General features: G+C 48.4%; 2 protein-coding genes across 3 annotated transcripts in view; one reads left to right on the plus strand and one right to left on the minus strand.

The window, feature by feature from the left end:
* LOC120317510 (zinc finger protein 501-like) overlaps nucleotides 1–12,918 on the minus strand; it is a 661,069-nt gene that overhangs the window by 446,425 nt on the left and 201,726 nt on the right. The window lies entirely within an intron of this gene.
* The window catches only part of NOTCH1 (notch receptor 1), a 103,966-nt gene that overhangs the window by 31,011 nt on the left and 60,037 nt on the right, over nucleotides 1–12,918 (plus strand). For both annotated transcript variants that reach the window (XM_039364155.1, XM_039364156.1), the window contains exon 3: nucleotides 12,165–12,427. In XM_039364155.1, the coding sequence (XP_039220089.1) occupies nucleotides 12,165–12,427 (263 nt within the window). The remainder of the gene's footprint in view (nucleotides 1–12,164; nucleotides 12,428–12,918) is intronic.

The following is a 12,918-nucleotide window of genomic DNA, read 5'->3' on the forward strand; positions in this document are numbered from 1 at the left end:
GAATCAGAAAAAAGAGTTTGTTTACAGTGTTTGAATTGTTTTCATCCGGGAGTTGACTTGAAAGCTGAATGCAATTTATTGATCAGCTGGAGCCTGGCACTCCAGCTGTATTGATCAGCTTCTTTTGAAGACACTGATAGAGACCGTCTGTAAGAAACTGATCAAGCTTTGAGGATTTGGGCGCAGAGTTACTGCGTCCTGGCTGAAATTTTGGGGAGAAGCTTCTCTCTGCAAAAGGAAATATGCTTTTCCAAGTGTTCAAATGCCTGGTCTTTTTCTGGTTGCCCTGAACGGCCACAGGCCCCATCTCAGTGCCCGAGCCATTTTATGGGAGCGGTGATTCCTTTGATGGGTGCCATAAAACCCGGTGGGTGGAGATAAGTCACCCTGTTCTTTTAATCTTTAAGCCAAGAAGTCAGGCCAAATTTTTCTCCCCAGGGCTGGCCATGGATGGAGGCGTGTTGAATTCATTGACTTTCTAACTGGCTTCAAATTTTGAGCTGCGGAATTTGGCAGACTGAATCAATCATTAAGCACTGGAGATAGGGAGGGAGGCACAGGGTCCTGAAAAGCACCTGGAGTCGACAGGTGATGCGTGTAACCAAGATGGCCTGGGGAATGCAAAGGGCATTCCCCATCCTTCTGGGGTAGATAAAATGAGGACCCAGACCCAGATTGTTGGGATATATATATATATATATATATACACACACACACACACACACACACACACACACACACACATTGCTTACTGGTGTACACCGCTTAGAGAGTGCTTGCACTTAAAGCGGTATATAAGTCTCATAAATAAAATAAATAAATTCCATTATCTGACACCCTTTCCATGGAGGAGAAGGAAGGAAGGAAGGAAGGAAGGAAGGAAGGAAGGAAGGAAGGAAGGAAGGAAGGAAGGAAGGAAGGAAGGAAGGAAGCATGCATGCATCCCTGGGCCCAGTGCAGTTAGTGCACAGATAGGATATTGAATTAAGAGCTGGTGGCTTTCTTATTCCCAGTATTTCCATATTAGATGGAGCCGATCAACTCCAGCAGTGCGTGGAGGAAACCCATTTCCACACAGCTGGAATAACTGCAACCCTGGGCCCAGTTCAGGGTATCCAGAGCAAGTCATTGCATTACGATAAGCAAAATAGGGTCTCTTCACCTCCAGATTGGCAGATTTCAATTCTTAGAATTCTTAGTTCGGCTTGGGGAATTGTGGGAATTGACGTCCAGACACTCGGAGGACACCTTGTGTGCTGCACAAGCCAGGGAAGCAGACTGGACGGGGGTCCTCCAGATGCCACAGGTTGTAGCATTCCTGCAGTTTGCTAATTATGGCCTGATGAGAAAAGTATGGTCGATGAAGCACAGTGGCCAGGTTGGCCTACGGTGGACAGGGCTAAAGGCAGCTGAGGGTAAGGCTTAAAACGTTGAACTGGGACACCCAGATCCAAAGCCCCTCTCCCTGTCTCTCGTAGGGATCTTGGCAGGGCTGTTGCGAGATTACACGAGGGTCATTCCAGACCAGGGGTTCTCAACCTTTTTAATGCCGCGACCCCCCCCAACCGGTCGTAAGTCGAGGACTACTCAACCGGCCGTAAGTCGAGGACTACTCAACTGGTGCAGCACCGTTTGCAGAATGGGACTTTTGGCGGGCTCAGCAGGGCAGAGACAGCTTGGACAATTCCTATTGGCTTTTGAAAGCCAATAGAATTAGACCCTATTCAAGAGAGTCTATTCTATTGGCTTTCAAAAGCCAATAGAATAAAAGGGAGTAGCACAGCTAAGGAAAAGGGGGGGAAAAATGCCGGACTGCGTTGTTTGGCGACCCCCGTGAAATGGTCGTTCGACCCCAAATGGGGTCCCGACCCCCAGGTGGAGAACCACTGCTCCAGACTAAAAGCGCAACAAAGCACCATGATTCTCAAGCCCCATCATCTGCCTGCCGTGGAGGAGACGGCACCGTCTCTCGGCCGCTTATGGGAAGGGCAAAGATGCGGTCGCTGGACGTGACCGCCATCACGTTAGCAGCGTGTGACCCGACCGGTATCAGGGCCTCTGGCCTGTGACAGTTTGGAAGTCTTTGCTGCACGATGTTAATCTGGGTTCTGTGGACGGTGGCCAAGTTGTGTGACAAGCAGGGCAAGCCGATAAGTCAAAGTACATGTGTGTGGCATTCCTTTTCTCGGAAGAGGTCAAGCCGGGGCTGGACAGCCGCGTGCTGGGGATGCACGGAACAAGGCTGAGATCCTGTGGCCCCAGCGGCCGTCTGGCCCCTGGGGCCAGGGGGGCGCTTCCTTCCCAAAAGTTCTGGCCCAGAAGAGCAGATCCAGAAGCCCCATCTTTCCCTCTTTGTGAATGCACCAAGTGCAGGGTCCCTGGGGAGGGGCAGAGTTCGGCTTGGATCAGGTCTGACATGATTTGTGGATGAGTCTAAACCAGTCTGAGTTGCCCACGCCTGGGCCGGCCTGATTCCCCTCCCTCATTATCCTGGGCCCTCCATCCGGGGTCTGCAATAACAACAACAACAAAATTGGAAGGGACCTTGGAGTTCATCTAGTCCAACCCCCTGCTCAGGCAGGAAACCTAGACCATTTTGGACAAATGGTTGTCCAGTCTCTTCTTCAAAACTTCCAGTGTTGGAGCATTCACCACTTCTGGGGGCAGGTTGTTCCACTGGTCAATTGTTCTAACTGTCAGGAAGTCTCTCCTTAGTTCTAGGTTGCTTCTCTCCTTGATCAGTTTCCATCCGTGGCTTCTTGTCCTGCCTTCAGGCGCCTGGGAGAATAGCTTGACTCCCTCTTCTTTGGGGCAGGCCCTGAGAGATTGGAACATTGGCTATCATGTCCCCCCTCATCCTTCTCTTCATTAAACTAGATGTTTGGAAGAGACCTTGGAGGTCATCTAGTGCAACCCCCTGCTCAGGCAGGAAACCCTATCCCATTTCGGACAAATGGCCGTCCAGTCTCTTCTTAAAGACTTCCAGTGTTGGAGCATTCACTGCTTCTGGAGGCAGGTTGTTCCACTGGTTAATTGTTCTGACTGCCAGGAAGTTTCTCCTTAGTTCTAGGTTGCTTCTCTCCTTGATGAGTTTCCATCTGTTGCTTCTTGTCCCGCCTTTAGGCGCTTTGGAGAAGAGCTTGACTCCCTCTTCTTTGGGGCAGGCCCTGAGATACTGGAACCCTGCTCTCCTGTCCCCCCTCGTCCTTCTCTTCGTTAAACTATAATAACAATAATAACAAACTACATAGGGATAAAGCAGGGAAGTAGGACCACTGGGGCTTCTCCAACTTCCCCGCCAGGTTCCTAAAGGGAGGGAAACTTTCAGACTTCGTTGTAGAGGCTCCTTTGAGCCCCGAGAGAGAAACTGCTGCTTGGGAATTCTGCACAAAGCTTCCTTGCGTCCCAGGACGGGCTCCCCCCCCCTTGATTTGTGTAAGATTGGCAGTGACCTAAGCATTCACTTAGGAAAGGCCTTTTTTTCCTTTTCTTTTCTCTCCTCTCTTTAAAACCGAACCCAGGGAGGCTGGAGCGAGGGGGGGGGGCAGCGTTGTGTTTGTGCATGGCATCTGTCTCTGCTCTGGCAGATGGTAGCTGGCCTTGTGAAAAGGCCCAGCCAGCCTTCTGGATTAATCACGGGTGAAAGGTCGCCCAAACATCTGCCTCGGGGATGTGTTTAGAAGCAGCATTTCTATAGAGGGGAGACGGGAAGGAAACAAAACCTGTTTTTGGTCGGAGGAGGGAGAAACACCCAGGAACAATAGGAAGACCGAAGAAGCGGGGATCCAACGCGGCTGCGGGGTGGGGACGCTTTGTGGAGGGGGGTAACCGAACACCCTCCCGCGGCCCTGGGATTTCAGCTGCTCCGGGGCCGCCTTCTCTAAAGCGACACCCTGGAGAGGTGTGGGACTCTGGTCCCCATCGTTCCCCCACTGGCCTAGGGAAGGCTGGGGTAACCAAGCTTGCCCGGGGCCGAATACTTTCATGGTTGCCACTTCTTAGAACGGCTGCAGTGGGTTGGGCTGGGCGGAGGCCGAGACCCAGGACAGGGGAGTGAGGAATTTCACCACTAAGTTGTCAAGTAGGGAGGAAATAAAGTTGTGAAGCTCCCAAATGTCTCCAATTCCGTGGGGAGCAGAGCTCGGCTTTCCCTGCAGAAGGGGCTGGACTGAGAAGAGAAGAACTTTAATAGCTCAAGCTAAAGACCAGCTCATTGAGCAGGCTGTATGACTTCCCTGTGGCGGCTGTATTTTCCTTCTGATTCAGGAAGAAGCAGAGTCCGTGCTAAACCTAGTCAGTGTTGATAATCCAGTCCTTTTGGAGCCATCTCACTCGTTGCCCTTTTTCGCACCTGGGGTCTGCAGTTGTTGTCTGCGTGGGGTACCTCCGTAGCCTTGTTCCAGCCTGTGTCCACGGCCAGCATCCAGGGCGCTGCTCATCTGGCAGCCGTTGCGTCTTATCTCCCCGGTTCAGGCTCTTCTGCAGATAACGCCAGTCCCGTGGCCGGAGACCAGAGACCAGCCACGGGACTGGCGTTATCTGCAGTTATCTTGAAGCGGATCAAATCAGAAATCGCTTGCCAGCGCTTTGGGAAGAGATGCTGACTGCACGACATTGGCCCTCTGGGTGGGATCTCCTGCTTGAGAACTGCTAGAACTTTTGTCGTTGTACAGAGGGATTCGGAAATGGGAGAAACGGTCTTGAATTATGTGAGCCAAAGAGTTAGGGGAATAGGTGTAAAGCAGGGGTCCCCAACCCCTGGTCCATGGACTGGTACGGGGCTGCGGCATGCCAGCAACCGGCCCGCACAAACAAGCAAAGCCCCATCCGTGGGATGCAGGCAGCACACAAAACCACACTCTCTCCAGTCCGTGGAAAAAGCTTTCTCCACGGAACCGGTCCCTGGTGCCCAAAAGGTTGGGGGCCTCTGGTGTAAAGAGTCTGCAAAACGCCACGTGATTGGGATTAGTCTCCAGCAGGGGGTGAGGCATGGAGGACAGTCCTAGCTGAGAGTAGACAAGGACTAACGCCTTCTAGTGCCCCTGTGGCCCCCAGCAGATTCCCTTTCCAGCCTGGTGCTTCTTTTTAAAAGTTGCTTTGGAAAAGGAAGGGGATTGCAAAGGAAGAAGCTTGTCTGGATGCAGCCGTGTTATTTCCAGCCTTTTCTTTAAGCCCGTCTCCTTCTCTTGCAACCTTTCTCCAAAATGGAACATCAGACCCCCCCCTCACCTTTCTTTTTTGGCATATGGAAATGGACAAATCTTCTTGTCCATAGATGGGCCACTTCAGCAGGCCAGGCTGATGCCCCAAACCTGTCCCTTTTATGGGGCGAGGACCTTGGCTTTGCTAATCCAGATGTCTAGGACAGTGGTTCTCAACCTTTTTAATGCCGCGACCCCCCAACCGGTCGTAAGTCGAGGACTACTCAACTGGTCGTAAGTCGAGGACTACTCAACTGGTGCAGCACCGTTTGCAGAATGGGACTTTTGGCGGGCTCAGCAGGGCAGAGACAGCCTGAACAATTCCTGTTGGCTTTTGAAAGCCAATAGAATTAGACTCTATTCAAGAGAATCTCTTCTATTGGCTTTCAAAAGCCAATAGAATAAGAGGGAGTAGCACAGCGAAGGAAAAGGGGGAAAAATGGCGGACTGCGTTGTTTGGCGACTCCCGTGAAATGGTCGTTTGACCCCAAATGGGGTCCCGACCCACAGGTTGAGAACCACTGCTCTAGGAGATGGTGAGCTTCTGCACGTGGAGCCGGAGGGCCAGGGCGTTTCTGGCAGGTAATAGTAGTAATAATAATAATAATAATAATAATAATAATAATAATAATAATAATGTAATAATAAAGTAATAATAATAATAATAATAATAATAATAATAATAATAATAATAATGAGGAGGAGGAGGAGGAGTTGGAAGGGACCTTGGAGGTCATCTAGTCCAACCCCCTGCTCAGACAAATGGCTGTCCAGTCTCTCCTTAAAAACTTCCAGTGTTGGAGCATTTACTGCTTCTGGAGGCAGGTTGTTCCACTGGTTAATTGTTCTCACTGTCAGGAAGTTTCTCCTTAGTTCCAGGTTGCTTCTCTCCTTGATGAGTTTCCATCCGTTGCTCCTTGTCCTGCCTTCAGGCGCTTTGGAGAATAGCTTGACTCCCTCTTCTTTGGGGCAGCCCCTGAGATCCTGGAAGGCTGCTATCCTGTCCCCCCTCGTCCTTCTGTTTGTTAAACTAGACATACCCAATTCCAACAGCCTTTCCTTATATGCTTTAGCCTCCAGTCCCCTGATCATCTTTGTTGCTCTTCTCTGCACTCTTTCTAGACTAGAGTCTCAATTTCTTTTTTGCGTTGTGGTGACCAAAACTGGATGCAATATTCCAAGTGTGGCCTTACCAAGGCATTGTAAAGTATTAATACTTCACGTGATCTTGATTCTATCCCTCTGTTGATGCAGCCCAGCACTGCGTTGGCCTTTGCTTAGAGAACAGCATGTGAGTGCCAAACAACCCCCCCCCCCAGTTGCCTGTAGAGTTGGGAGGCGCGTCCCTACATCTGGGTGTCGGCAGGAGAGATTCTTCCAGCTGCACATCAAGGGCAGACCTTCCACACACTTTGGGGGACTCTGGTGCCCAGGTTCTTGATCGTCTTGTGAGAGCCTGCTAAGATAGAAAGATATTAGGAAAGCTCTCTCCACCCCCCATATCTCTCTCTTTCTCTCTCTCTCTCTCTCTCTCTCTCTCTCTCTCTCTCCTTTTCACTCTTTCCCTCCCCCTCTCTTTCCCTCCCCTCTTCTCCTCTCTCTTTTGCTCTCCTCTCTTTTCCTCCCTCCTTCCCTCTTTCCCCCTGTCTCTTTCTTTTCCTCTGCCACTCCTCTCCTTCTCTCTCTCTTTCCCTCTTTCTCTTCCCCCCCTCTTCTCTCCCTCCCTCCCTCCCCCCTTCTGAAAAGCTCTGGCTCTGCAATGCCAGGATGCTTTGCTTGGTCTCTCAGAACCAACCAGGAAAGGCTGCAGGTTACTTGCAGGGAAGGGAAGGAAATTGCAAACTGCAGCCTTGTCTCTGACCAGGATGCCTCCACGGTTGCTCTGGGCCTGTCCTTTTTTTGGGGGGGGGGGGCAGAGTTTTGCTGTACCCTGTTGCACAGCCTAAGCATCCGGCTGAATTCCCCAGCAGCGCAGCGCCCCCCCCCCTCCTTGCCTGTTTAGCGTTGGCCTGCCAGGGCCATGTTTTGGGCGGCGTTGGGGGGGAGGAACGTGGTAGCAGCTGCTGCCCCCTCATTAAAATGCACACCTGCTCCCAGCAGATGCTGCGGGTGCTGCTACTGTGCCCATTTTCCTTTCCGTTTGGTCTGGATCCTGCCCATCTCATTAACTCAAAGCGTCCCCAAGCTTCAGGGGATTCTCCCGTAGGGTTTCAACCAGATGATTGAAAGTGGACGCTCCAAAAAGAGAGTGGGAGGGAAAGAGGGGAAAAAAACTGACTCCCTCCCTCCTCCTCCTTCCTCTCCTTTCCTCTCCTTTCCTTTCCTTTCCTCCCCTTTCCTTTCCTTTCCTTTCCTCTTCTTTCCTTTCCTCCCCTTTCCTTTCCTTTCCTTTCCTCTTCTTTCCTTTCCTGTCCTTTCCTTTCCTTTTCTTTCCTTTCCTCCCCTTTCCTTTCCTTTCCTTTCCTTTCCTCTCCTCTCCTCCCCTTTCATTTCCTTTCCTCTCTTCCCCTTTCCTTTCCTCTCCTCTCCTTTCCTTTCCTTTCCTTTCCTTTCCTCTTCTTTCCTTTCCTCCCCTTTCCTTTCCTCTCCTTTCCTCCCCTTTCCTCTCCTCTCCTTTCCTTTCCTCTCCTTTCCTTTCCTTTCCTTTCCTCTTCTTTCCTTTCCTCCCCTTTCCTTTCCTTTCCTTTCCTTTCCTCTCCTCCCCTTTCATTTCCTTTCCTCTCTTCCCCTTTCCTTTCCTCTCCTCTCCTTTCCTTTCCTTTCCTTTCCTCTTCTTTCCTTTCCTCCCCTTTCCTTTCCTTTCCTTTCCTCTCCTCTCCTCCCCTTTCATTTCCTTTCCTCTCTTCCCCTTTCCTTTCCTCTCCTTTCCTTTCCTTTCCTTTCCTCTCCTTTCCTTTCCTTTCCTTTCCTTTCCTTTCCTCTTCTTTCCTTTCCTCCCCTTTCCTTTCCTTTCCTTTCCTCTCCTCTCCTCCCCTTTCATTTCCTTTCCTCTCTTCCCCTTTCCTTTCCTTTCCTTTCCTTTCCTTTCCTCCCCTTTACTTTCCTTTCCTTCCTCCCCTCCCTCTGTTTAAGGACAGAATTTGAAACTTAGTGTATGTGCCAATCTGCCAACTACAGCTTTGCTCCCTTAACCCCCACCCACCCCAATTTCCATCTAGTATTTGCTTTCTGCTGTGACTCTTTGGCACACAAAATGCTCTCTTCCTGGGACATCTTGAAAACCCTGGGCCCAGACCCCTCCCCACTGAGCCTTTGGCGATCCCGTGAGGGTTTCAGCAGGAGAGCAAAGGGGGTCTCCAGGCTCCCCCCTTCGAGATGGACTTGGGGAGACACAGAGAGAAAGCAGCTCCATTCTGGGGCCGTGGGGGGGGGGGAGACATATAGATGGTGCCATGTCTCCCTCTGTGCACTGAAGGGGCTTCAGTTTGGGTTTTGTCCATTGAGAAGGGACGATGCAGTGATGCTCAGTTTTGTTCTAAAAGTTTGTGCAAGTTGCTTATGAAGGCCTCTTAGGGGGTCTGGGAAGGGGACCTTGAAGCCTTTTCCAGCAGCAAATGTGGAAACCTAGCCAAGCAAACCCCTCCCAAAACAAAGAAAAACTTTGGCATTCTTTAACTCTATATCCTGGAGCGGGGTGGGGAACCGTGGCCATTTTAGGACCTTTTAGGAATTCTGGAGTTGAAGTCTAGTTTATAAAAGGGCCATGGTTCCTCACCCCTAATCTAGAGAATAGAGTTAGAATTAGGATAGGATAGGATAGGATAGGATAGGATAGGATAGGATAGGATAGGACAGAATAGAAATACAGAATAGGATAGAACATAAAAGAACAGAACAGAATAGAATAGAATAGAATAGAATAGAATAGAATAGAATAGAATAGAATAGAATAGAAATACAGAATAGGATAGAACAGAATAGGATAGAATAGAACAGAACAGAATAGAATAGAATAGAAATACAGAATAGAAATACAGAATAGGATAGAACAGAATAGAAATACAGAATAGAAATACAGAATAGGATAGAACAGAATAGTATAGAACAGAATAGAATAGAATAGAATAGAATAGAATAGAATAGAATAGAATAGAATAGAATAGAATAGAAATACAGAATAGAAATACAGAATAGTTTGGGGGGAAATGGGTGAGCAATACCGAAAATGGTGTGTATTAATTTGTCTTATTTTTTTTATCTGAAGTATTTCTAAGATTGTATTGTATTGCAAACTTGAAAATAAAAAATTAAAAAAAAAATAAATACAGAATAGGATAGAACAGAATAGAAATACAGAATAGAATAGGAATAGAAATACAGAATAGGATAAGACAGAATAGAAATACAGAACAGAATAGAATAGAATAGCAGAGTAGGAAGGGACCTTGGGGGGTCTTCTAGTCCAGCCCCCCCCCTCAAGCAGGAGAATACAGTAGTTCTCTATTAGCTGTATTAATTTCAAGAAACCCCTCCACAAAGCATGCCGTGCAGTTCTGCTCACTATGCGTCACCACCAGTAGCTGTGAAATGGCTTTTTAGTAGCCGGTGGAAAAGAAGGAACTCTGAGGAAGAACCGTCTGCGCCTGACAAATCCCAGAATAACAACGCAAGGAGAAAAAGAGGGAATTCTTCGGTAGAAATTGTGCAAATGGCAAATTAGGAGTCACCCAGCTCGGGGAGCACCCAGGACCCCTCACAAGGTGGCCCTCCCTGGGCTCAGCCTGGCGGTGTTGCCACTTAATCGTCCCCCCCCCCAGGGACGCCTCCTCCGACCAAAGGGCCTTGACAAATGGAGAGGGCCGTTTGGATGGGCCAGTTGGCTCCGGCTCCTTTTGGCGATGCATAACAGATGGACAAGGTGACCAGTGGATGGCCGTTGCCGGGCTATCTTTCTCAAAAAGCAAGGAAGGGAAGGAAAAATACAAATAAAACCCCCTCTTGCTGCTATAGAGCTCGGGCCCATGGCTCTTTGAACGGTCAATCCTGGTTATGGAAGACGCTTTGGGTTTTCCGGAAAGGATGAAACTACTGTATGGAGAATTAAGCTTGCAAGGGACTAAAATGGGCTTTAGGCAGGTCAGCACACCAACAAAAAAGAGCCATTAGCTTTTAAAATGTAGAGGCCAACGGGAAATTAAACCCAGTTTCATTCGCCTTGACTTTACAGCCCTTTGTTTAGTGACCGTTGGAAGTGACTTGCCATCGCAAGCGTCTCCGGGGGTCACATGAGCAGAGTTTGCAAACTCTTTCCCATCCCAGTGGCTTAAGGGGAGCGCCCATCTTTCCCCACGATCTCAGAATTTAAACCACTTGTTTCACATCCAGGGAGCTGAAGTCCACCTATCTTACAATGGCCAAAGTTGGCAAAATACTCAAGGTTGTTAAACCCCCCCCCCCCCCAAAAAAAGAGTTTCCAAAATCTAAAAGACCAAGAGAAAGCCTTTTTGAGTGGGTTTTGTTCTAGATGGTGATTTTAGAGAACCAGTGGGCACCCTTCTCTCAGCTTCCAGTGTCCTGCATATTTATTGTGCAAAGTGTTTTCCCAGAGATTAAAAAAAGAAACATATTCTTTAAAAATTCTCCTAGGGCTAGAAAAATGGTCTACAATGTGGACAGGGGCTTTAAGTTGGAAATGTGGAAAGTAAAAAGTCTGTTGGTCACGCCTGGTGGATTTGCAAAAATGCCCGAAAAATTCTGGGTTCCAATACACGCAAAGAATGTTAAAGATTAATATTCAATGAAAACCAGAACTTTTCCTGTGTGACAATTAGAAAAGGGTTGTGGAAAGTGGCTTTTCTATGTGATAACCACTGTGAGGTTTTTTTGTTTTTGTTTTTCTATATGTATGAGAATGAAAAGACTCTGAAATACCCACAATGCAGGAATGGTTGGTGAAGATGCAGGATTAGCAAAGGTAGCACAATTAACCTGTCTGTTTAGGGAAAGGAGAATTACTGCATGTATCAGTGCCTGGAAACCCTTTATGGACTTTTTGCTAAAAAAATAAAAAAATGAACCTGTGATTTTATGAGCTCGATGATTAGAAAGGGTAGACTGGAAATAAGAGATGGCAAAATATAAATGTAACCGCTCTTAAGATTGAAAGTTGCTTCTTTACAGTATCACTTTTTCTTCCTTCCTTCCTTCCTTCCTTCCTTCCTTCCTTCCTTCCTTCCTTTCTTTCTTTCTTTCTTTCTTTCTTTCTCTCTTTCTCTTTCCTTCTCTCCTTCCTTCTTTTCTTTTTTCTCTCTCCCCTTCCTTCCTTCCTTCCTTCCTTCCTTCCTTCCTTCCTTCCTTCCTTCCTTCCTTCCTTTCTTTCTCTTTCTCTCCCTTCTTTTCTTTCTTTCTTTCTTTCTTTCTTTCTTTCTTTCTTTCTTTCTTTCTTTCTTTCTTTCTCTCTTTCCTTTCTTTCTTTCTTTCTTTCTTTCTTTCTTTTTCTTTCTCCTTCCTTCTTTTCTTTTCTTTCTTTTTCTCTCTCCCTTTCCTTCTTTCTTTCTTTCTTTCTTTCTTTCTTTCTTTCTTTCTTTCTTTCTCTCTCTCTTTTTGTTTCTTTCTTTCTCTCCCTTCTTTTCTTTTTCTTTTTTCTTTCTTTCTTTATTTTTCCCTCTCTCTTTCCTTCCTTTCTCTCTCTCTCTCTCTCTCTCTCTTTCTTTCTTCACATTATTTTACTTTTTTTCAAAATCTGCATTCTTTTTATTCTTTTAAGAATTCCTTTCATAGAAGTCACGTTAAGAAAAACCCTCCTGTAAAAGGAGCCAGAGAGACTGGATCTTCTGTAGCGGTGTGGTTAAGGCTGTCGCTCGTTCAAATCCTGCTCTCGGCTGCTCCTGATCCTCCGCCCGCCAACACCAGGAGGGCAGACGGCTGGGGGGGGGGCATTGCAAAGCCGCTGAAGGACGGCTGGACAGCTTGTTCCTGCCGTTCTCCGACTGACCCTCTTCTTCATCCTCCTCCCTTTCTTAGATGCTCCAGTGACTTTGTCGGCCATCGGTGCCAGTTCCAAAATTTGTGCCTCAGCTCCCCCTGTAAGAATGGCGGCACCTGCCACCCCGTGGTGGACGGCAACACGGCTGATTACGTCTGTTCCTGCCACCTGGGCTACATCGACAAGCTGTGCCTGACCATGGAGGAGAACGCCTGCCTGAGCAGCCCCTGCCGCAACGGAGGGAGCTGTGACCTTGTCACCCTGACCGAGTACAAATGCAGCTGCCCTCCAGGCTGGTCAGGTGAGAGAGCAACTGGCACACATTCCCAAATATCCCGGGGATCCTTTGAGAGGCCTGCAACCCCAACCCTGGTAGAATCCCACTTCTCAGCTGCAGAACCAAGCCCAACCTTGTGCGTTTGATGTGTCCTTGTTGGGACTGCAAGGAAGAGCTTTCATTTTGTTCCCGGTCTTCCCGGTGACAGCTGGAACTAGGGGGTGCCAAAAGCATCGTGTCCGACTGATGAACGCAACCAAGCCAGCATCCTTGAGACGTTCTGATCTCTTAGGCAAAACTTTATTGGGCACATCATTCCGGCACGTATGAAAGCAAAGCCAGCTCTCGCTAATTCCATCTCCCCCCCCCCCACTCCCAACTATACGGTAAAAGCAAAGAATTCTCTCTCCTCCCATTTGGGCAGGTCTCATTGTCCAATTAAGCGTCACAATATTGTTATGAGAAAATGTCTCTGAGGTTAGGCAGACACTTGGGGAAGCGACCTTGGTTCTCAT

Source organism: Crotalus tigris, unplaced genomic scaffold (assembly GCF_016545835.1).
Source record: "Crotalus tigris isolate CLP2741 ecotype Arizona unplaced genomic scaffold, ASM1654583v1 scf7180000019692.1526454, whole genome shotgun sequence".
Taxonomy (NCBI): domain Eukaryota; kingdom Metazoa; phylum Chordata; class Lepidosauria; order Squamata; family Viperidae; genus Crotalus; species Crotalus tigris.